Source organism: Ahaetulla prasina, chromosome 2 (genome assembly GCF_028640845.1).
Source record: "Ahaetulla prasina isolate Xishuangbanna chromosome 2, ASM2864084v1, whole genome shotgun sequence".
Lineage (NCBI taxonomy): Eukaryota > Metazoa > Chordata > Lepidosauria > Squamata > Colubridae > Ahaetulla > Ahaetulla prasina.
In genome coordinates this window covers 187,622,175-187,645,569 of record NC_080540.1, presented here as the reverse complement: position 1 = coordinate 187,645,569, position 23,395 = coordinate 187,622,175, and the positions used below count along the sequence as shown (strand labels likewise).

The 23,395-nt window shown below is 44.6% G+C and overlaps 1 protein-coding gene across 1 annotated transcript in view; it reads right to left on the bottom strand.

Moving 5' to 3' along the window:
- Positions 1 to 23,395, bottom strand: part of LOC131190652 (alpha-2-macroglobulin-like protein 1) — a 205,144-nt gene that overhangs the window by 63,844 nt on the left and 117,905 nt on the right. Inside the window, exons 18-23 of the mRNA XM_058167999.1 lie at positions 18,566 to 18,698; positions 6,913 to 7,138; positions 5,725 to 5,851; positions 4,252 to 4,373; positions 3,357 to 3,408; positions 2,831 to 2,914 (exon numbers count right to left, since the gene is read on the bottom strand). Of these exons, the coding sequence (XP_058023982.1) occupies positions 2,831 to 2,914; positions 3,357 to 3,408; positions 4,252 to 4,373; positions 5,725 to 5,851; positions 6,913 to 7,138; positions 18,566 to 18,698 (744 nt within the window). The remainder of the gene's footprint in view (positions 1 to 2,830; positions 2,915 to 3,356; positions 3,409 to 4,251; positions 4,374 to 5,724; positions 5,852 to 6,912; positions 7,139 to 18,565; positions 18,699 to 23,395) is intronic.

Genomic DNA, 23,395 nt, shown 5'->3' with positions numbered 1-23,395 from the left:
AATATTTGCCAAACTAAACCTCATGCATGCATATCAGCAGCTGCTGGTAGATGGCGCTACTGTGGAGGCTCAGACCATTGTTACGCACAAGGGGCATTCAAATGTCACCGGCTCCAGTTCTGTGTTAATGAGGTCCTGAGGTTATTTCAAAGTGTCATGGAACAGCTTCTGCATAAAATCCCCATGGTAGTGCCCTATTTTGGTAATATCTTAATTACTGCCAATGACAAGGTTCAATTGCAGAGCTGGTTAAGGGCTGTTCTTACCAAATTTAGAAACGCTGGCCTCTGAGTTAAGAGTGACAAGTGTCAGATTGTGGTGCCCGAGGTAGAATTCTTGGGCTACTGAATCAATGGAGCCAGCATCCACCCCAACCTGAGCAAGGTCAGGGCGATCCAGGAGGCACCCACACTCCATAATTGGACTGAACTGCAGGCTTTCCTGGGACTTTTGAACTTTTATTGAGTCTTTCTCCAGGACAAGGTGACTGTGGCAGAGCCACTGCACAAACTTTTGAGCAAAAAGGCCAAATGGACCTGGGGCCAGACAGAAGCCGCTGCTTTCACCACAGTTAAAAGACTGCTCTTGGCTGACAGCCTTCTGATTCAATATAACGAGGTCCTGCCGTTAGTGCTCATCTGTGACGCTTCCCCTTTTGGCATGGGGGGGCTGTCCTCAGCCACTGCCTCCCTAATGGCATGGAATCCCCCATCGTCTATTACTCCAGGACTCTGTCTAGCGCGGAGTGGAACTACAGCCAGCTGGACAGAGAAGCACTGGCTGAAGTAGCCAGGCTAAAATGTTTCCATGAGTACTTGTACGGTCAGGGGTTTGAACTTATCACTGACCATAAGCTGTTACTGGGACTTTTGGCTGGGGACCACCCCACTCTGACCACATTGTCACCTTGTTTCACCAGATGGGCAATTTTCCTCACACCATACTCTTACAAACTGACCCATTGACCAGGAAAAACTCTGGAGCATGCTGAGGCCCTCAGCTGCTGCCCTCTACTAGACTTGATTGAGGACCTGACCCCCAGCATTCTGGTTCTGTTGATTGACTGCCTGGATTTGGGCCTGGTTACATCTGCTGAGATTGCCAGGCATTCGGCTAAGGACAATGTCCTCTGCACTGTTTTGAACTGGGTGTGGAGGGGCTGGCCTAAAGCACGGGTAGGCACTGAATTCAAATCATATATTGTAAAACAGCATGAAACGTCTGCTCAAGGGAGCTGTTTGTTAACGGGGGGACTGGGTTGTTGTTCCACCTAAATTGAGAACAAATGTGTTAAATGCATTGTATGTGGGGCACCCGGGGGTTACTGAATGAGTTGCCACCTGTTCTCCCTGCCAAGAATCCTGTCCAGCTCCCCCGGTAGCCCCAGCACACAAATGGGAAAAGCCCCAACTCCCTGGTCCAGAATTCACATTGACTTTGCTGGACCAGTGCACGGTCAAACCTTCCTGATTGTTGTGGATGCCTATTCGAAATGGTTAGAGGTAGTCCTCATGAATACAATAACAGCGGAGGCCGTGATCAGGGTACTCCAGAAAATGTTTGCCACACATGGCCTGCCCGATGTCATGGTATCGGATAATGGGCCACAATTCACAGCCACACAATTTAAAGGGTTCTTAGCTGAACAGGAAGTCCGGCATGCCCTGACTGCACCATTCCATCTGACCGGTAATGGGCAGGCTGAGAGAATGGTGAGGCCAGCCAAAGAAACCCTTTCTAGAATGGGACCAGGGGACTGGCAGGACAGAATAGATAAATTCCTACTGTTTCAGCACATCACCCCTAGCGCAACCACAGGCTGCGGAATTATTAATGGATCACTGGCTAAGATCCATCTTAGACTCAACTGGACCCCAAATATTCAACAGAACAAATCTCTGACTCAGCTAACCGAATCAGGTCCTTCAACATAGGAGACCTGGTTTACGCACATAACTATGCTGAAGGAGTGCTGTGGGTACCTGGTAAAATAATCACTATAACAGGCTCTGATCATACAGGGTAGAACTAGGTGATGGGCGAATATGGAGGTGGCACATAGACCAGCTCAGAAGCCACCTTGAACCTGTTGAATTGAAAAGGTGGGAATTCTAAAACTGTTCAGAAATACCAAACTCTGACTCACAAAACACTCCTTTCACAGCTAATTCAAACCTGAGGGAACCAGAGGACTTACCTGAAGAACCAAGTATCCAGTGATGAGCCAACTCCAAACCAGTTCCAAAAGAAGCGCCCCATAGAAGTTTCCAAGAACTTCCATTGGTAGAGCAGGGAAAAACAGCAGTCCCTACCGAACGTACCACTGCTGCGATTTCAACTGAGCTGCACAGGTCCCCAAGAGCCCCAAAACTCCCCACCTACTTATGGCACTATGTATGCTAATTGAAGGAATAACCCATTCTGAGAGGGGAGGAATGTTAAATACTAACAGTGAAGCAGTAGGCTTCACTCAGGTCCACTGAACAAGTGGGAAAAATACTTAAACCTGATTGGTTGAGACACCTGACAACTCCCTATATAAGGGCAAGCTGTCAGGCAGGGTTTTGCTGGATGATACAGAGCTACAATAAAGAATAGTTGTATAAGCCTGACTTTCCCATCTCTTCATTCACCCAATCTAACAACTAGGATGATTTTAAAACCTTTGTCTGGCAGCCAAGGCTGCCCAACTTTCACCTGCATAGAAGAATATAGTGCAGCATTCTATTTTCAATGCCCCTCCTTTCAAATATTTTACAAAACATGCGATAGTCAAGCATTAAGCCTGCCATGTCTGCTTTCTCTTTGCTAAAGAAGATATCTTTCTCACCAATGACAGATACAATGGCCCGTCCAGAATCCTGCACAACTGCTTCGGGCATTGTTAGGAAAACTTCTTCAGATGCGGGTTCTCCTGGAGGAAGTACATGTGTGAATAAAAATGTAGAATTAGAATAGCTGCAAAAATGTAGTTGCGATAACTTTCACTGCATACAACATTTCTGCAAGCACCCAGAACATTCCTTTTCTATCAAACAAGTGGCTGTGCAGGACAGAATCATCTTATTTTTCCAATGGAGACCTGAACATGAGAGGTAGCGCCTATAGCTGCCCTCCATAAAGACTGGAGCAGGAAGAACACACATTTCTGAAGTTCTCCCAGCTAAAAAACACACACTGCCTTTTTACCCGTGGTTCCTTCCATCTGTCCTGTAGCAGGAAGACACATCACTGCATTGCTTTCTTATAGCAGAGCTAGTTCTCAGAGAAGAAGCAACCAGAGAAACAGGCTGATCTTCTTTGTGGACTCACCACAAATACAGTAATGCTAAACAAAAGATGCAGCTCAGCCATACCTGAAGAGCATAGGAAAGTGTTCTGGGCTTTTTCTTCAAGTACACCTTCTGGCTGTGGATAGAAAAATGAGTTATGGGTTATTTGATGTGATGTTTTTGGAGGACTTTAATGCCAAGCCTTTGACTGAGCAAAGAAGAGCAGCCATCCACCTGGACGTAGCCTTGAAAACACAAGGCACTGCAAGATTCAGAAGCTATTGACACTGAAGAAAATAATCCCTTATTATTTTCAGCCCTTCTACAAAACAATCTCTGAGTTCTATAGGAGATAGAGAAGAAGAATCTGGGGGTGGAGTCAAGATGAATCAGCCAAGAGCAGACCTGGGTAATTTACAGTCTCAGGCCACATCTGTAAATAAATGTATCTAAGGGAATGGGAGAAAAAGTCCAATTTGGTTCAGTTCTGTGGAATCTCTGTGTGCTCCATCAGTCAGCTGGTGGCCATGGGATGATGAGAAGAGAAAATACTTTTCTGCATCTGTGCAGTGCTCACCCCTTGCCTAGAGCAGCCTGAGGAGGTGATGGTGATCAACATATGAGGGGACCTAGGCTTAGCCACCCCCCATCATCTCAGAGAATAGCCTGGAACTATGCTGTGTCAGAGCATAGCCTGGAACTATTGGTTTGGCCCTCCACAACAGTCCCAATTAATTGCCAGTCCTAGCCAAGAGTCTTTACATAGTCACAAACTGATTTAAGTCCAACCTTTCTTGAATTCCACTGATTCTTATGTAGCACAAAGATAATGCTAAGCATTAATTAAGTTGATTCCTGTGCATAAGCATGTTTAGTAACAAATCAGTTTAATTGGATTAAACCACATATGGTCCTCATCTTTCACCTTTGGGATATTGGTTAGTGCTTGAACTAGAGTTTGACTGATGTCTTCACTAACCTTGACAAGTAAAGATCTGATAACTGTGTCTGACCGGCCATGCATGGGAGTGACAGAGATCTTGTTGCCACACAATGCTTGGGTCTCCTCAGCCTCACTTCTCACTGAGATGTTCACATGTCCTATAAGAAGGCAAAAGCAATAGAGAACAGCCAGTTCCAGACTTCCAGCCGTCAGTTTAGTGTGAACAAAAATGACTGCTCTTTCCTTTTTGCCCAAAATCCATTCTATAACTCACCACCACCATTAATAGATACTGCAAACGCAATGCCAAGGCCACCTCTGCACCTCTCCACCAATGGAGTTGGATGCAGATCTGAGTGCAGCGGGGCTGAATGACTCTTGAACAGACAGAGGAGATATGGGCTATGTTCATGAATCTGTCCACAGTCCTGGTTCCACTTCAACATTAACAGATGTTTCAAAGTGACCATATATTAGTTAGAAAGTTAGAAAACAGACCCCACCCACCTGTCCCTCCAAAGTTCCAGTGTAATTTCTGCTGAGTGCTCTTGATTGACAGGCTGGCTGGCTGTTGGAGGCGAGTTACTGGCTCCAAAGGATAGGGTGCGCAACTTAGGTGTCCTCCTGGATGATCGGCTGTCGCTTGAAGATCATTTGACGGCCGTCTCCAGGAGGGCCTTCCACCAGGTTCGCCTGGTTCGGCAGTTGCGCCCCTTCCTTGATCGGGATGCCTAATGCACAGTCACTCATGCGCTCGTTACCTCTCGCTTGGATTACTGTAATGCTCTCTACATGGGGCTCCCCTTGAAGTGCACTCGGAGGCTTCAGTTAGTCCAGAATGCAGCTGCGCGGGTGATAGAGGGAGCTACGCGTAGCTCCCATGTAACACCACTCCTGCGCAGACTGCACTGGCTGCCTGTGGCCTTCCGAGTGCACTTTAAGGTATTGGTTACGACCTTTAAAGTGCTCCATGGCTTAGGACCTGGGTACTTAGGGACCGCCTGCTGTTACCACATGCCTCCCACCGACCCGTACGCTCCCATAGAGAGGGACTTCTCAGGGTGCCGTCCGCCAAACAATGCCAGCTGGCGGCCCCCAGGGGAAGGGCTTTCTCTGTGGGGGCTCCCACACTCTGGAACGAGCTTCCCCCGGGTTTACGCCAAATACCTGACCTTCGGACATTCCGTTGCGAACTGAAGACACATCTCTTTATCCGCGCAGGGCTGGCTTAAATTGGAATTTTTAATGTTAAATTTTATTAATTTTTAAACGGGGTTTTTAGTTTATGGCAAATTTTAATTTTCAGGCTAATTTAAATAAGTTTTTTAAATTGTATTTTAACCTGTATATTGTATTGTTGGTTTTATCTTGCCTGTACACCGCCCTGAGTCCTTCGGGAGAAGGGCGGTATAAAAATCAAATAAATAAATAAATAAATAAATAAATCTGAAGAACTAAAAAGATGCCAATTCAACACACTGACCCCCTACACCTTGGTCTCAGTCTTACCCAGCTGAGTGGCTGTCAGATTCCAGGAGAAGACCTTGGCTTCCTCAGCGCACAGGCAGGCGGTGAACAGGCAGTCAGGACAGGGTTTCACCTCTACTTCCTCGGACTCTAGCAGGGTTGTTCTCACCTGAATGAGACACAAAGGATGAGACACAAGATGAGCTATGCATCTGGGCCTAGCGAAAGGCAACTATTCAGGGGAAAGCACAATGTGAGCCCATACAGGCTGACTGCCAGTGCTGTGCCCACTGAGCTTGGGATGGGATATCCCACATGCACGATGGGCTAATATGGAGTTATGTCCACTAGACATTCAAGACCATATGTGGGTCAAAAAACTACTTTTTGCCAGCTCAGATTGGCAGGAACCCTTTGGAGAATTTTGTTTTGCAAACCTTGAAGCTACTTCATCAACTTTATTCCCCCCATCATGATTTGTGGGGAAGAAACTGGGGCCGCTAGGAATGTATGGCACAGTGTCAGGCACAGAAAGGAATACAATGCTTCTGTTTGTAGTCTTGGTCTCCATGTCTAAAACTTATCGTGAATTTCCTCCTCCTAAATTTTGTAAGATTTCTGACTTGTCCTAAATGGTGTTCTGTCCCCTCCTGGCCTCAGCCATGCGAGCTGGCTAAACGAACCAGTAATTGAGTTCACGGCTGCTATCAGTCCTGGCAGGAAATCTGCAGCTGCCTGCCAAAGTCTCCCTTATCTTGGGGTTGCCAGGTGACCAGGAAGTCAGCAATCCAGGCCGAATGTTCAGCTCAATTCTCCACGAGTCAAAGAGTTCAGCTCACTTCTCAATGAGTCAAATATTTCAGCTCAATTTTTGTTCGTCACGGCGCAGAGCAGCAGCCAGGGCTGCTTTTATACTCTGTGGGGTGTGGCTCCGTGACTCAGCACTCTCTAGGCCTGCCCCACCCCTTCCTTTGTTGTAGCCGCCTCTCGTATCTCTGAAACCTGGGATCTAGCCAGGCCTGATTGCCATCAGCCGGGTCTAGAGGCATGGCCTGGGGGTGGGAGAGTCAGGGGACGGAGGCCTCCTCCATCTGGCCTGCCTCTGGCTCCTGGAGCTGAGCGAGAGGAGCCAGTGCTCCAGAGGTAAGTCCTGATCCCCCTCACTTTCCGAGTCACTTTCTGGCAGGGGGCCCAGCTCAGGGGGTGCAGACACAACAAATGGGCTCTCACCTGGATACAGTCCTTGAGGAAGTTAAAGACCGTGACCTTTGTCTGGAAAGTCTCTCCACGAATCACAGAATATGGCAAAGTCAAATCAATGAAGAAGGGCTGGAAAACCCTGACTGTGGTTAATTGAGAGAGGCCAAAGCCTATGTCTGCCAGACAGAATGCATTTGCGTTCCACTCCGTGATTGTGTCTGGAACAGTGACTGAGTGAACTGCTTTCCCTTCCTCACTGCAAAACAGGAAGAGAATTTTAGTGAATGGTCACACCAGAGCAGGAGGCTGTGTCAGCAAAATCAGCTGTTGTCCAATTTAACAGAATATAACAGCAGTTGGTCAGAAGGACTATGCAAGAAGCATGATCTATACTGTTCCTATTTTTTTTAAATAAAAATTTTAAAATGTAAAATGGTTACTCATATTATTGTTAATAGGCACAAAGAAGGGAAAGAAAATAACCATAGTTATTATAGTCCATTCAGAGAGTAATATCTTCCTAATTTTTAAATAGAAGCTGTGACCTGATGAAAGAACATTTTCATCTGTGGTTTTGCTGCATTGAAATAATACTCTTTTTAAAATTAAAAAAAATATCATCTTGCTATTAATAAATACATAATTCAATATAATGATAAATTCCATTTTTAAATTCCAAAAATCCCATTACAATCATAAATTGGGGCTACCAGTAATTAAAGAGAAACTGGGAGTTCATGATTTCTACCTGAGGCATGAAGCCAACCTTGGGCCACTCACATTCTTAGCAACAGGTTAGAGGCAGAAAGGTTTTGCCTAGAAAACTGCATGGACTAATCTACCCAGTTACCAGGAGTCAAAAATAACTAAAAGGAAAACAAATCAGTCTATATGTCAACTATTCCACATGGATCATGCAGCAAATAAAGACTGCTGGGATATTTTTTATTACCAAGAGTATAATTTATTGAGTCAACACCAATACAGAAGTAGCAAAGTCAATTCTAATGGTTTCATGCACAAATAGCATAGTTAAATTTTTCCTTTTCCCCTGACCCTCCCATTGTCATTTTATTCCATCCAATCAGTATGGTCAGTTCAGTTTGTTTGGGTAATGGACTCTCTGCCTAGTAGACTCCCCCCCACCATACCTCCCCTGTGGGCTTATTGTCTGGCTGTGTGCAGGGTTTGCAAAGTGAGCCAAGCCTCAGCCATGACATACTGCCCCTCCAATAGGAAGATTATTCCTGAAACAGAACAAACACATGCACATAATTAGTGGTACATTTTCCTCAGCGATGACTAATGTCCTCCTGGCTCAGTTGGGTATTTGGTATGGAATTTGTGTGTGAGCTTAGGTGCATAGACCTGTGATGGCCCCACCCATTCTGCTAGAGCAGGGTTGTCAAACTCAAGGCTCACGGTCCAGATCTGGCCTGTGAGGTGGTTAGATCTGACAAGACAGCAAAGGACTGGTCCATGGTACCTCAGACTGGCCCAGGCTGACCAGGCACTAATCTGCAACCTGATGGTGGCCATCTGGGCTGGATCATGGCTAGCCTTAGATACGCAGTGCTGCCTTGGTCCTGCCCCCGGGTGTGCACACAGGATCTGGTGAGTGCGTGGGTCTGGGCATCCCTGGGGACTGCATTCTGAGTGCTTCCCTTTCATCCAGGATGCCAGCCCTCATGTGCTCACCACCTCCTATGCGTACTCTCAATGAGGCAGCGGTGCAGATCTAAGCCTAGCCTGGATGGCAGCCATCATGTTGCAGATCAGTGCCCCACCTCCACATGCCAATCTCTCCCCTTGCCCTCATCCCTTCTTGAGCACAGAGGAAGGAAAAAGATAGCAAGGAGATGTAATGTAACCTTTAGGACAATGGGGCTTCTGCCAGCCAGATGCAATGGCGATAGGTGATTGCAGGGGCTATGTGAAGAATGTGGCAGGTGTGCAGCAGTGGCATGAGGCTTCTGGCATTGTGAGGGGGGGGGGAAGAGAAGCAGAACTGGGAGTGTGGACACAAAGGGAAGCTTCTGTTTCACAGGGTTTTTTTTAACCTGCCAGAGGCTCTGGACAGAGGTTTCCCATTTTGATCCTTCTCCCGTCGTTGCCTGTGCGTGGCTCTCCACTTATTTCTCCCAGACTCACACATGTGTTTGTGTGTGTGGGCACATCTGGGGGGGAAGGTGTCTCAGAGTAAGGGCTCTGCAGCTTGCTGCAACCATGGGGCTGGCCCTCCAAAAAGCAGGGGTGGTGGCGGTGGCACCTGAAGCTGGCAGAGTAGGGGGGAGGCCTGTGATGTGGACCACTGGATGCACCTGCTCCATCTCACATGGCTGGAATGGGCAGACAGCTACCCAGCACATTCAGCAGGCTGGACCACATGCCTGCCCCCTGCACCTCTGCCTACTGGTGCCTCTGTGGGCTGAGACAAGGTGAGGCAGGGAATGGAGTGGCTGCTGCCAGACACCATCAGCCCTATATCCCATCTGTTTTTGTTTGCGTTTGGAGAGATCGATCACCACTGGTCATCTCCTCGGCCTCCTTGCAGGTCCCAGCCCCCTTGCAGATCTCCCCCATCTCTGCTGGGTCTGGAACAATGATGAAATCCAATTTTTTTACTACTGGTTCTGTGGTGGTATTTGCCGGTTCTCCAAATTACTCAACATTTCCACAACGGGTTCTCTGAACTGCTCAAAATTTCCGCTACCAGTTCTCCAGAACCTGCTGGATTTCACCCTGGCCTGGACGGCCATGACGCCAGTGGGGATCCAGCTTTCCCAGCTCACTGTGGCTGTCTTTTCCTTGCTGGGCCCGGTCGTGCTCTACCACCTGTACTCGGCCTTTCTAGCTGGCTGCTTCACCTCTTTTGGGCTGGGCGGGTTTGTTGAGTGCGGCAGCAGCATCCCACAGTAGGGCTGAGGTGCATCTATTACATGAGGGCAACACGCTCAATGCTCAGGCCAAGGGCAAGACCTGCGAGGAGGCTGAGAAAATGACCAGTGGTGACCTGCTCTCCAGCTGCAAGCAAAAACAGACAGAGTAAGTGCATCATCTGCCTCCCCCCCTCTGTCTGTTGTCGCTGCCATGCATGCTGCTGGGATGGCCAGCCATGTGCAGCGGGCTTCGTAGCCAAGAGTGCACCAGCTGAGGGGTTGGCAGGCTGCTAGTGCTGCCAGAAAACATCGCCCCCCCCCCCCACGGACTAACCAACCCTAACCAAGGGCAGTGAGCGCACAATGGCTGACAGTTTCCTGCACCAGCCACCCCACTCCCTGCGTCACCTTGCAGTGGCAGCACCCACACCCCACCTGACCACACTTCATCCTGGGGGACAAGCCTCCCTCCTACTTCCCCATCTACTGGAGACCCCTGGATTCCCTCCCCAATACCGCCTGGCTCACGTGCACAACATCGAGCTGGCCATGCCCCTGGGCCACTCCCAGTTGGCCATGACCACCCCAGCCATGCTCCCTCACCCCAGCTCCCCCAGGAAAACCACAATGCTGATTCAGCCCGCAATGAAATTGGGATGGATACCCATATGCTAGAGGGAACTCCTTCCATAGGACTAAGTATTGCAGCTTCACCTTGTGAATTCAGGAGTCTAGAATCTCCTTAACTTCAAAATGTTTTTCTCCTTCTACCCATATGGGTGAAGCGGGTAGTCCTGCAACTGATCCCAGTGGGGAGCTATGAAAGGGTTTCAATAGGCTACAATGAAACACTGGGTGGATGCATAGGATCTTTGGCAGCCTGAATTCTACTACCATTGGATTTATGATCTAGATGCTGGGGAAGGGTCCCATGTAGTTGGGACCTAGATTCGTGCAGGGTTGTCTTAACTGCAGGAAATTGGTAGACAGATACATCCTATTCTAAACTCCTCTTGGGGCATTCTCTTCCTGTCAGCCTATCTTTTCTGTGTTTCTCTTGTGGAGTCTAGCACCTTACAAACTATTAGCCAGGTATTTTGTAGAGTGCTGATCCATTCAGCCAGTGATGCATTTGAAGGGGTCTGCTGAGGGAATTCTGGCACATTCTAGTACAGAAATTCAGATTCTGCCAACACTCTTTTTGCTATCACTGTCTTCCAATAAAAGTTCCTTTTGAAATGCCTTTTGTTTCAAGAGTTCTCCTTTCTTGAAAAAACTGGTGAGGCAGGATCTTACATTAGATAGAATCTGCAAAGTGGTAAATGAGGAGTGGCTTCAGCCCTACCATGGGACCGTGCACACAATGTCCAACCAGGGCAGCAAGCATGAGGAAGTTGAATGCTGATGGGGAAATCTCCACCAAGGCTCAACCTGACAAGAGTTCCAGCAAGTGAATGGAAGATGGGAGACTTTGCAAAGCTGAAATGTTCCATTGATGTGAGGAAGAAAGAGGACTGGGTTAGGATCCAAGGAAGTCACCTTCACCTAAGGCAGCTGACAGCAGGGCTGGAACATGAGCTGGAAACCCTGTACAATGACTACAAGATGGAGGAGGCATTGGACCAAACTGACAAATTCATGAAGCAAGCAATACACCTCATGATGGAAGCCCTCCAAACCATGAAAGCCTGAGATGTCTGAGCTTGTGCTACAGGAGACAAGAGAGGGCGACAGGCAGATACTTGTGACAGAGAGGACTTCCCAGCCCTGGGGATGTCTGCAGGAACCACTGAAGCCACAGATGAGCCCATAGCCATCCCTGCAAACCCTCTTTGGAAAGACCCAGGGACAGTGAATGCCCCGTGCACTGGCGGAAGTACAGGGAATGCCCCAACTGGAATGGAAGGCATCCCCCTAGGCATCAAGTTCAACAGAAACCTGCAACAGCTGTGGTTTTTCCTCACACAGGTACTTATCTACATGAAAGAGTATGGGAGGGACCTTCCAACCAAAGGGGCGAGGGTCCACATCAAAACTGTCAAACAAGGCTGCCACTCAATAGCCAAATACATGGAGGAGTTTCAAGATCTGGCCTGCCATGTGGACTGGCCAGAAGAAATGCTGGTGAGCTGTTTCAAGGATGGGCTGAATGATGACCTGTATCACCTGAGGACCCCCAGCCCATCTCCACAACTGGTACATTCTGGCCTAAGAGGCTGAGATTGATCAAGCCTGAAACCAATACTGTTTGAGCAGGACTTGGAAATGATCATCACCAAAGTGGAAAAGAGAAGCCCAATCCATGCTGCCATACTAGACTGTTTGTTTCAAGTGTGGGAAGGAAGGCCACTATGCTGCAGAATATTGCAGAAAGACCCCTACCAGAAAGGGAGACTGATTGTCCAGAGGGAAGCTAGCGAAGCCATCACAGCACCCCAAGGACACGGCCCTAAATAGTGATGAGATCATAGAGTTCTGGTCCTCCCCTAAGCAAGGACCTAGAACTCTGGCCCCACAGGAAGAATAACTGCGCCCATTGGACAGTGACTATGATGATGACCCCCTGGTAAGGGGGCTGATCAAGCCAATCACCATACTCATAGAACATCTAATCCCAAGGTCGGGGAGAAAAGTGGCATTGATGGCCTTACTAGACTCGGGCCTTAAGCATCTGGTACTTAATAAGTCCAACCCTAGTGGGGAAGCTGGGGGCTCACCTAATGCAGTTAAAATACCCCATCACATTTTGCCAGCTTGATGGATCTGTTACAGGGGGACCCCCAACCATGTTCATCATGGAGCCCATGGATCTTGCCATGGAAAGCCATTCCAAGACTATTACCTTTATTGTGGCACCAGACATGGAATGCCTCTTAGTCTTAGGACTGACATGGCTAAAAAAGTGGAACCCATGGGTAGACTGGACCAAGGGGCTCCTGAAGTTTCCGGGCCAAGAGAAATCCTAAAAACTGAAAGTCATGAGGTGAGGAGTGACTGTTGAAAGGAGTGAGCCACTACAGGGCATCCCCTGGGAGTACCGTGACCTGGCTAAGGTATTTAGCAAGACTGGGTTGGACAAACTCCTTCCCCACCAACCCATGGACTGCGCCATTGAAATTGTCCTTGGAATTAAGTTGCTAAAACCAAAGCTATACTTCATGATGCCCCAGGAGCTACATGAACTGAGCAACTTTGTAGACAAAAATTTAGAATACAACTTCATCAAACCCACCAGACCCAAGGTTGCTGCCCCGGTACTGTTCTGGGAAAAGAAAGATTGCTCACTTTGCTTATGTGTGGATTATAGGGGTCTCAATGCAGTGTGTGTGGAAAATGTTTACCCCTGCCCCTCATGAAGGACATGCTGGCCCATCTTTCAAAGGGCAAGATTTTTTCAAGCTGGACTTGCATGAAGCTACTACCAGGCCAGAATTTGGGAGAGAGATGAATGGAAAATGGCTTTTAACTGCCCATTGGGGTTTTTCCAGTTTAACATGCTCCCATTTGGGCTCCAAGGGGCCCCTGCAGTGTTCATGCAGTTGATAAATGAGGTGTTGCATGAATACCTATATAAGGGTGTTTGGTGTACCTCAATGACATTCTAATATATACCAAAACAAAGGCTGAATACATAAAGCTGGTCTGGGCAGTCCTGAAAAACTCTCAGCCATCAAACTATACATTAAATTTTCCAAGGGAGAATTTCACCAAGACAAAATAGATTATCTGTGGTACCAGATCTTGCACCAAGGGGTAGAGATGGACCCAGAGAAAGTGCAAGGTGTGTTAGAATGGGACTCTGTGCACCCAAAAATAGCTACAAAGCTTCCTGGGATTCTCAAACTTGTATATGCAATTCATTGCATCATTTGCTCAAATCGCCCTTCCTATCACTAACTTGTTGAGAACCAAGGGGAGAAATAAGCCTAAACCTAGCCAACTGCTAAAATGGACCATAGAATACCAAGCTGCATTTGAAAAGTTCAAATAGCTTTTCAAAGACGAGCTGGTGCTAAAGCACCTGGACCCAGAAAAACCATTTGTAATTCTGGCAGATGCCAACAATTTGGCAGTTGGGGCTGTCCTACTCCAGGAAAACGAGGGGGGGGGTCAATTACAGCCCTGTGCATACACATTGAAAAAACTATCCAAAACCGAGCAGTATTGGGCAGTATGGGAGAAAGAAGCTTTTGTAGTCAGGTGGGCTCTCCTCACCTGGCAGTACTTCTTAGATGGGAATAAAATCCCTTTCCAGGTGTGGACAGACCACAAGCATCTGGAAGCTCTAAAGACTCCAAGGAAGATATCCCCCAAACAAGTCCATTGGGCCCAATACTTCCAGTGGTTTAACTTCACCCTCCACTATTTACCAGGGAAAAACTTACTGGTAGACACCTTGTGAGACTACCCCAGTACAATAATGCAAAGATAGAAATAGTTAAATCTATGCTTCCTGCATCACAATTAGCAGGTCGGCTCACCACAAAACTGCAAGTGAAAGGAGACCCACCTATAGACAACACCACCACCTTAACTTTCAAACAAGCCCTAGAAAAGGATAAGTGGTTTCTTAACCACAAAACTGCTTGCTCTATGCAAGATGGAGTATTGTGGGTGGCAGGCAAACTATATGCCCCAGCCAGTGAGCAATTAAAAACCATGCAAGCCTCCCATGACTCAAAATTGGTGAGACACTTCAGGTTTGTGAAGACACTGCACCTTTTAAAATAACTATTTTTGGTGGCTGTCCCTAAAAAAGGACACTGAAAGCTATACTGCTAGTTGCCCCACTTGCACTGCAGCAAAACGCAGGCAAGGAAAAATACCTGGCCTTTTGTAGCTGGTAGCTGATTCTTCAGCTCCCTGGAGAAAGATTTCTATGGGTTTCATTGTGGAACTCCCTGAGAGTGCCAGAAACGCAGTCATTTGGGTGGTTACAGACCAATTTTCAAAGCAGGTCCACTTTATCCCATGCCAGATCACGATGGCTAAGATTCTAGCAAAATGGTTCTTATTCCACATATACTGCATGGTGCCCCACATCGTATCACATCATACTAAGAGGTTCAATTCACTTCCAAGTTCTGGAAAGCATTTTTAGACCTTTTAGGAACTGACTAGGGCCTTAGTTCTAATCACCATCCTCAAACAAATGGAGTGATAGGATGAGTTAACACAGTTCTGGAGCAGTACCGCCAATGCTTTATTAATTACCAACAAGACAATTGGACTGACCTATTACATTTTGCGGAGGTTGCTTACAACAATGTCATGCACACCAGCATGGGGTTTCTCAATTTCAAGTAGCTGCAGGTCAACAATTCAATCTAATGCTCGAGCTGCCCACCACTGAGCCCACTATCCCCTCCTTGAAGGAGTGGATCAATCAGTTAAGAACCACCTGGCCAATAGTCTGCAAAGCAGTGGTGAAATGTAAAATTTGTTACTACTGGTTCTGTGGGTATGGCTTGGTAGAGAGGGTAATGTGACTGGGTGGGAGTAGCCAACTTTTCCCCCCCTTACTTTTAAAAGCATTTTTACAATCTCTTCGGCTGAAGAGGTTGTAAAAAATGCTTTTAAAAGCCTGTGATGATCAGGCAACTAAGCTGGGATCATCAGAGCCTTTTAAAAGCATTTTTTCTACAACTTCTTCAGCCAAAGAGATTGTAAAAAAAATGCTTTTAGAAGCCCCTGATGATCAGGCAACTCAGCTGGGTTCATCAGAGCCTTTTAAAAGCATTTTTTACAACCTCTTCGGCCAAAGAGGTTGTAGAAAAAATGCTTTTAAAAGGCTTTTAACAATCCCAGCTGAGCCATGCGATCATCAGAGACTTTTTTTTACTTTTAAAAGCATTTTTTCGGCTGAAGAAAAAATGCTTTAAAAAGTTTTTTAAAAAACCTCTGATGATCGCGTGGCTCAGCTGGGCATGGGGGGGGGCAGGGATTTTTGCTATCAGTTCTCTGAACCACCCGCCATCATCGCTATCAGATCAGGTGATCCAGTCCAAACCAGGAGCATTTCACCCTTGCTGCAAAGCCTTAGACAAAGCAGCCTACAAAGTGCAGGCAGATAAAAAGGGAGTGGAACCCAAACCATTTAAAACCAGACACTGGGTTTACCTATCCACTCACCATGGGGCCACCCAGTACCTAGTAGCATGGAAATACCTCCCCTTGTCACAAAACAAATGGGTTCATAAAAAGCACATTAGAGCCCCAAAATTAATTAAATGTTTCCACCAACTTTACGCTGATAAACCTAACTAATTGTTCCTATTATTTTCTCTCCCTTTTGTTAGTTTCTCTGCAGGTAGAATTGAATTGGGACACTGCCATTCTGTGGGAGGGGGTGAGGCTTGAGGATGCTTTTGCATGTTTTTCTTTATTTTTCTGTTTTTCTTTATTCCTTTCTCTGCTTTGCTGTACCTTTTGGGAAAATAGGAGGTGGGGGAGAATGTGCCTGGGGTATCTGTTTTGTCTCAACACCAGAGGAGCGAGATCATGGTACCTGAGAACTGCCTGTTATTATCTTCTCAACCTGAAGTTCTCAAAACATCTTCGTACCTTGGGATTGGCTCACAGTTGAACTGGACATTGGGAGGGGCCTTGATTGAAGTGGTTTAATTTAATGTTCTGGTGTGGGAAATACAGATTCTGCCTACACTCTCTCTGCTAACACTGTCTTCCAATAAAAGTTCCTTTTTAAATGCCTTTTGTTTCAAGAGTTCTGCTTTCTTGAGAAGACCGGTGAGGCAGGAACTAACTATAGCATTGGAGTTATTGCTCTGGTGCAACATTTGTACATTCACAAGCTCCATTCATTTGTGGATGATGGGCAGAGCTAAGACTCTGGGAGAATAGAATAGAATAGAATAGAATTTTTATTGGCCAAGTGTGATTGGACACACAAGGAATTTGTCTTGGTGCATATGCTCTCAGTGTACATAAAAGAAAAGATACGTTCATCAAGGTACAACATTTACAACACAATTGATGATCAATATATCAATATAAATCATAAGGATTGCCTGCAACAAGTTATAGTCATACAGTCATAAGTGGAAAGAGATTGGTGATGGGAACTATGAAACGATTAATAGTAGTGCAGATTCAGTAAATAGTCTGACAGTGTTGAGGGAATTATTTGTTTAGCAGAGTGATGGCCTTCGGGAAAAAACTGTTCTTGTGTCTAGTTGTTCTGGTGTGCAGTGCTCTATAGCGTCGTTTTGAGGGTAGGAGTTGAAACAGTTTATGTTTATGTTTATGTTTACTCTGGGGGAAACCTAACATTCAAGAATTCACACCAAAATTTTGAAATAAATTGTACTCTCCATCTGTTATTATGCAGTTATTGTGCAACTGACACACATGCTATACAAATAGCTTAGCCAGTGACTGGGCAGAGGGAATCTTGGGGCAAGACACAAAGTGTGTTTATTTACAGAGAAAAGGTTTGTAATAACCCAGATCACAGTTTTACCCAATTGTCGTGTCCCACTTCTCCGCTGATGGCCGGGTCGGGGAAGTCCGTATCAAACATGCCTCTGCAGCTCTGCCAAAGTCCTATCAGAGTTCTCAAGGCAGGCAGGAGACCAGGAAGTGACTTCAGCAATCCAAGTTAGACTTTGCCTGACTCAGAGAATGCCAGAAAGCAAATCCTTTATATAGGTCATGGGTGTGGCTCCATGACTCAGCACTTATCCAGGCCTGCCCCTCCCTTCCTTTTGCTGTCATCGCCTCTCAACTTTCCAGAAGCGAGGATCTCTCCAGCCTCCAGCTGTTGGCAATTCTAGCTCATGACTGGCCTCACATTCTTCAGGCTCACATGCTGTGGGGGAGGGGTTTAGTTGCTCCGTTTGCCTGGGCATGGTGCCAGGACTGGGGGCTGAAGGCACGTCAGGCCCTTCGTCTTGCTCGGCCTGTCTGGGCATGGTGCCAGGGCTGGGGCCTGGAGGCATGACAGGACATTCTTCCGAACTATCAGCGTCTGGCAGGAGATAAGAGGGGCCCGTCTGCGGCAGGGGGAGCGGGTGAGACACAACACCAATTCTCTCCAGCAACTCCACGATGAAGTCCATTGATATTTCCTTCCAGGGGTTGAGGTGTTGGCTGTGGTCTGTAGCAGCCCTGATGGTATTCCGATTAGCCTTTTCACTGATGCACACACTGGGCAGCAGGCTACATAGGTCTCTATATCCTATTTTATGCACAGCCACCAGAACTGTTGTTTTACTAGGTGGAGAGTTTTCCAAAATCTAAAAGGCCCCACCATTTTCATGTCATCACGGCACTGTAGCAGTAGTGCAGTGATGCCCTCCCATACCTCCCCTGAATTCCAATCTATTCCCTTCCCCATTGCTGCTTGTTCAGCTGTGAGAGCGGGGTTTGCAAAGCAAGCCAAGCCTCAGCTATGACATTATGCACTAATGGAGGTTGTCAATAATTTGCATTCACTTTTAAGAAAGACATTAGATGATTGTTTGAACAATGAATATGGTCTTCAATAGATTGATTATTGGACAATCTGGTTGTCCATTATCTAAAAATGCTAAGTATGTAAAAATTAACAGTCTCTAAAGAGAAATTAGAGATTTGTTGCCAATTACTTTGCAATTTAGTGCAAAGTATAAACTGAATAAATCTAAGCATCCAGATACGAATGTCCAGACAGCAATATGTTTGAAAGCATTTGTTCTTCTGGAGGATACAAACGAATGGGTGATTTCTTTCACTGCAGTAAGTAAAATCAGATTTCATCCTCTGAAATTATATTTTAGTTCTTCCCCCATTGAACTTTCACTTACTTGACAGGGATCAGATTCCAAATCCAGGTGTCTGGAAAGTATGTTCTAGGTTTGGCTTCCTCTTCCTTCTGGGAAACTGAATCAAGAGCTTCTGGAATTGTATTGGCTATTGAATAAGCCACAGGGATGCCTCCTGTAAGCAGATGCAAAAGTAGATCCCTGAGGATGGGGGAGTGGAGGTTATGACAAGAGGGTGGTTACTGACAATCTGTCAAACATAGATTTTATGCTTTCCCAGAGGTAAAATAGGTAAGCATTTAACTTCCTGAAGTTGTTTCTTTTTTCGCATAATGGTCTGAAACTATTCCAAGTTTTTTAGGGTGTCCACATCACAGGGAAAGAGGGCTTCTTTATGTAACTACCCAGCTATTTAAACCAGGGCTCTCTTTTTTTTCAGGGCACAAGTCTGCTTTTCTTACAAAATGAGAAGAAAGGGTAATTTTGAAAGTGGCCTGGAGGAACCTCACTTGTTTGCAGGGGTGAAATGCTCCCGGTTTGGACCAGGTCACCTGATCCGGTAGCGATGGTGGCTGGTGGTTCGGAGAACCGGTAGCAAAAATCCCTGCCCCTGCCCCCTGTCCCTGCTGAGCCACACCATCATCAGAGGTTTTTTTTAACTTTTAAAAACATTTTTTCTTCAGCTGAAGAAGAACCCTTTAAACTCTTTTTTTAAAAGGTTTTAAAAGGCTCCTCTGGAGATCCCAGCTGAGTTACCTCATCACCAGAACCTTAAAAAACATGTTTTCTACAAGCTCTTCAGCCGAAGAGGTTGTTAAAACAATCCTTTTAAGGACTTCCGGGTGGCGCCGCTGCGCTAAATGGCGGGCAATCTCAGTCCGCCCGTTCTTTGTGATTCTGTGAGAGCTGTTTAGACAGCGTTAATCTGCTGTCAACAGCTCGTAAATCTCTACCCTCGGGCAAGGAGGGGGAGATGAGCATTTGAGCTGAAGTTGAGCCCCCAAGAAAAGCCCCAGAATGATTTCTGGTGGTTTGATGGGAACGCTCCTTCTATAGCTCAAAAAAAGCTCCAGAATCCAGAACGCCTCTGCAAAAGCAGAGCAAAACGCAGCGTCCATCTCCGTGACTGAAGAGGATTATTGGTAAATTGTCAACACGGAAAGAGCCGAAAGCAGGAGGGCTGGCATTTATTTGTAAGATGATTTTAACTCCCTGACAGAGAAGTTAAGAGTGGAGATGAAGAAAGATGGCGTTTTGTGTTTTGAAAGTGAAAGCTAAGGAAATGCTGATTACAATTGCTGGCGTGGAACCTTTAAGAAGAAAATAATAAGATTTTTTTTTAAATGGAATTCTTTTTTTAAAAATCTATTCTTTTTTTTTTTATTATATTTTTCTTACAGTGTTTAAGAAGAAAAATTTATTGGTTTTTTTTTCTTTTTATTCCCCCCCCCCTTTTTTTCTTCTTCTTGATATTACTTAGTTTAAAAATGGCTTTTAAGCAAAGAGATTTAACCACTTCTAAAATATTGGAAATATCTTCATTTCAGGTACGGAAATTGAGAGAGGATATTAAAGAAAGTCTAAGGAATTTTTTACAGGAGCTTATGGAGGCTCATCTTTCAGAAATAGATCAAAAATTTAATGAAATGGAGAAAGAAATACTGGATTTTAAAGATTTCGTGGAAGAACAGAGTAGGGAGATGAAAAAATTAAAGGAATCAATTACTCCATTATTGTTATCTAGTACACAGACAGAAGAAAGACTGAATGAATTTAACCAAATTAATTTAGATTTGCAAAGGAAAATAGATGAAGTTCAAATTAATTTGAATTTAGAAAATAAAATAGATGATATTCAGGTTAAGGCTGATAAGGCAGAGGAAGAAAGGGTTATATTACAATATAAATTAATGGAATCTGCTATAAGGGTGAGAGGAATAAGAGAGTGTAAGGAAGAAAATTTGAAAGAGATTTTTATTCAGGCCTTTGCTCAGATAGAGGGAATGGAACCAGAAGATTTTGAAGTTAATATTGAAAAAATTTATCGTGTTAATTCTTGGTGGGCAAGGCAGAAGTGCTTACCGAGAGGTGTGGTTATTTATTTTACAAATAAGAGGATTAGGTATGGAATTTTGCGAGCATTTTATAAAAATAAATTTCAAATATTAGGACAAGATATAATAATGATGAAGGAAATTCCTCCTAAAATGTTAAGAAAGAGAAAAGAATTTGCCTTTCTGGTGGATGAGCTTAAGAAACATCAGATATATTTTAGATGGGAGGTTCCAGCTGGTTTAACACTGAATTATAAAGGAAGAAAGTATTTTCTCAACACAATTTATAAAGCACGAGATTTTTATACTAATGTATTAAAGATTGGGAATTCTTTGTTAACAGATGTTAAGTTGAATGGTGAATAGATGGTCGAAAATGTGTAAGATAGAAGAAGGGGAGGGAGAATGTTTAACTTTATTATATATGATTATGGTTAATTTTTGTAAATGATTTATTGTGGATATAAATGTGTAATTTTAGGGGTACTATTTGATATATTAAAGGTATAAAGGAATAGGAAGATGGAATATTGTTTAATTTTGGAGGATAGATAGTAAAATTTAGGAATTTGGATTAAATATTATATTTAAGAGATGGATGTAATGTTAATTAGAATGTAATTGTTATAATAGATATATTTTGGATAAGTTATAGGTGTAATTTTAATAATGTTATTTGATATAAGTAAGGTAAAGTGAAGATTTTAACTACTACAATTGATACTTTGGATATTTGTAATATTATTTGTCGTATATATAAATGTTAAAGATGTGAAAAGATGGACTATTGCTTACCCTTGAAGGTTGGACAGAAAAATTAAAGAAACTAAGTTGGAAATATGAACTATTTTTGAGAGACTGCTTAGGGAAGAAAGACATTTTAGAAGAACCCTTGGTGAATATTGGAAGATGGAACGTTGTTTTGATATTGATTGATGAAGGTTGGATATTAAAAACTATGTACTTTATTCAAGAATAAACACTAACTCAATCGGAAACTTCTGAGAACTCTAGGAGTGGAATGGTCTGATATATAATGGATTGGAAGAAAAGTATCTTCTTTGTCTTTGGAAGGGGAGTGGAGGTTTTAAGGAATGACTATGGATTATGATTTGTGCTAGATTTTAATTTTGTTGTTAGTTTTATACCCTATATTCGGTTCTCGAAGTCCTGGGGGTGGGGGAGGAAGGGAAGGGAGGGGGGGGCAGAAAATGGATTGATAGTTAATGTACAAAGATGATTGAAGATGTATAATTAATGTAAGATCGGACCTGCCTGGCTACTACTTTAAAATGATGGGAAAGAAGGAAGTAGAAGAGAGAAGGAGGAAAGAGAAGAGGAGGAGGAGGAAAGGAAGGAAGAGGGGAAGAGGGAGAAGAAAGGAGTAGGGAGGAAAGAGGAGAGGATGTAGATAAGAGAGGGGGAGGATGGTTATGGAAAGTAGAAGAAGGTAGAGAAGGAGAGTAAAAGGAAAAGGAAGGGGGTGGTGACCGGGCAGACCTGATTAATTGTATATGAAGGTACATTAAATATGTTATTGGATATGTTATTGGATAAGAATGTCAAAATAAAACTTTTTTGAATAAAAAAAAAAACAATCCTTTTAAGAGGCTCTGGTCTGCGATCAGGCAACTTCAGCTGGGATCATCAGAGGAGCCTTTTAAAATCTTTTTTCCCTCTGGTGATCCCAGCTGAGTTGCCTCATCATCACAGGCTTTTAAAATCATTTTTTACAACCTCTTACAACAGCCCCCGCCCATGCCCACCCAATGCCCCATCCCCACTTGCCTTATTGCTGCTCCTTTCGGGCTCGCAAAGCCAAGCTTTCCTTTGACTGCTGCAATCAGTTGCATCAGCTAGCAACTGAATCTGCCTGCCTGCAATCCATCTCCTCGGTGAGCAACTCAATTTGCCTGCCTCCAATTGGGTAAGTAAATGGGGGGTGGGAGCTTTAAAAAATAGTTAATTGGGTTTTTTTAAAGAGTTTTTTTTTGACAGCAATTTAATGTTAAGGAAGTTTTAAATTTAGCTGCTTTTATCTAAAACATGGGTCTCCAACCTTAGTAACTTTAAGGCTTGTGGACTTCAACTCTCAGAGCAAAGCTGGCTGAGGAACTCTGGGAGTTGAAGTCCACAAACCTTAAAGTTACTGAGGTTGGAGACCCCTGATCTAAAAATATATAAATAAAATAAAATAATAAAATAAAATATTTGTGCAGCTTTCTGAGATTTGATGTGTTTCTATAGTGTTTCACTCTAACTATACAAACACACAAAATCTCACAAAGCTGTATGTGGCATTTTGTGTGTGTGCGTGTGTGAGTCAGTTGTATTGTGTTTTGTGTGTGTGTAAAGTGTGAAAATTTGATTTTTGAGTGTTTTGTGGCTGTGTGAGGTTCCTGCTTGTTGCAGGGGCCATTTTGGGTGAAGTGCAGCTGCTTTTACATTGTGTGTGAGTCAGTTGTGTTGTGTTGTGTTGTGTGTGTGTAAAGTGTGAAAGTTGATTTTTGGTACCTCTTATTGTTTTGTATATGTTGTTTATTATTTTTATTATTTATTGTTATTGGCCATGCCCACCCAGTCATCTGACCACTAAGCCACGCCCACCAATTAAGCCACGCCCACAGGACCGGTAGGGAAAATTTTTAGATTTCACCCCTGCTTATTTGCTTTATGATAAATGGAGGCTTTATAATAGGAAAGATCATTGTGGCAGCACTTCTAGAATAGGCAATGTGTCCTTAACCATCTATGGCAGCCATTTTGTGAGCATCCAGCACAAAATTCATGTTCTAGCCCGATTCCCCCAATACTACTT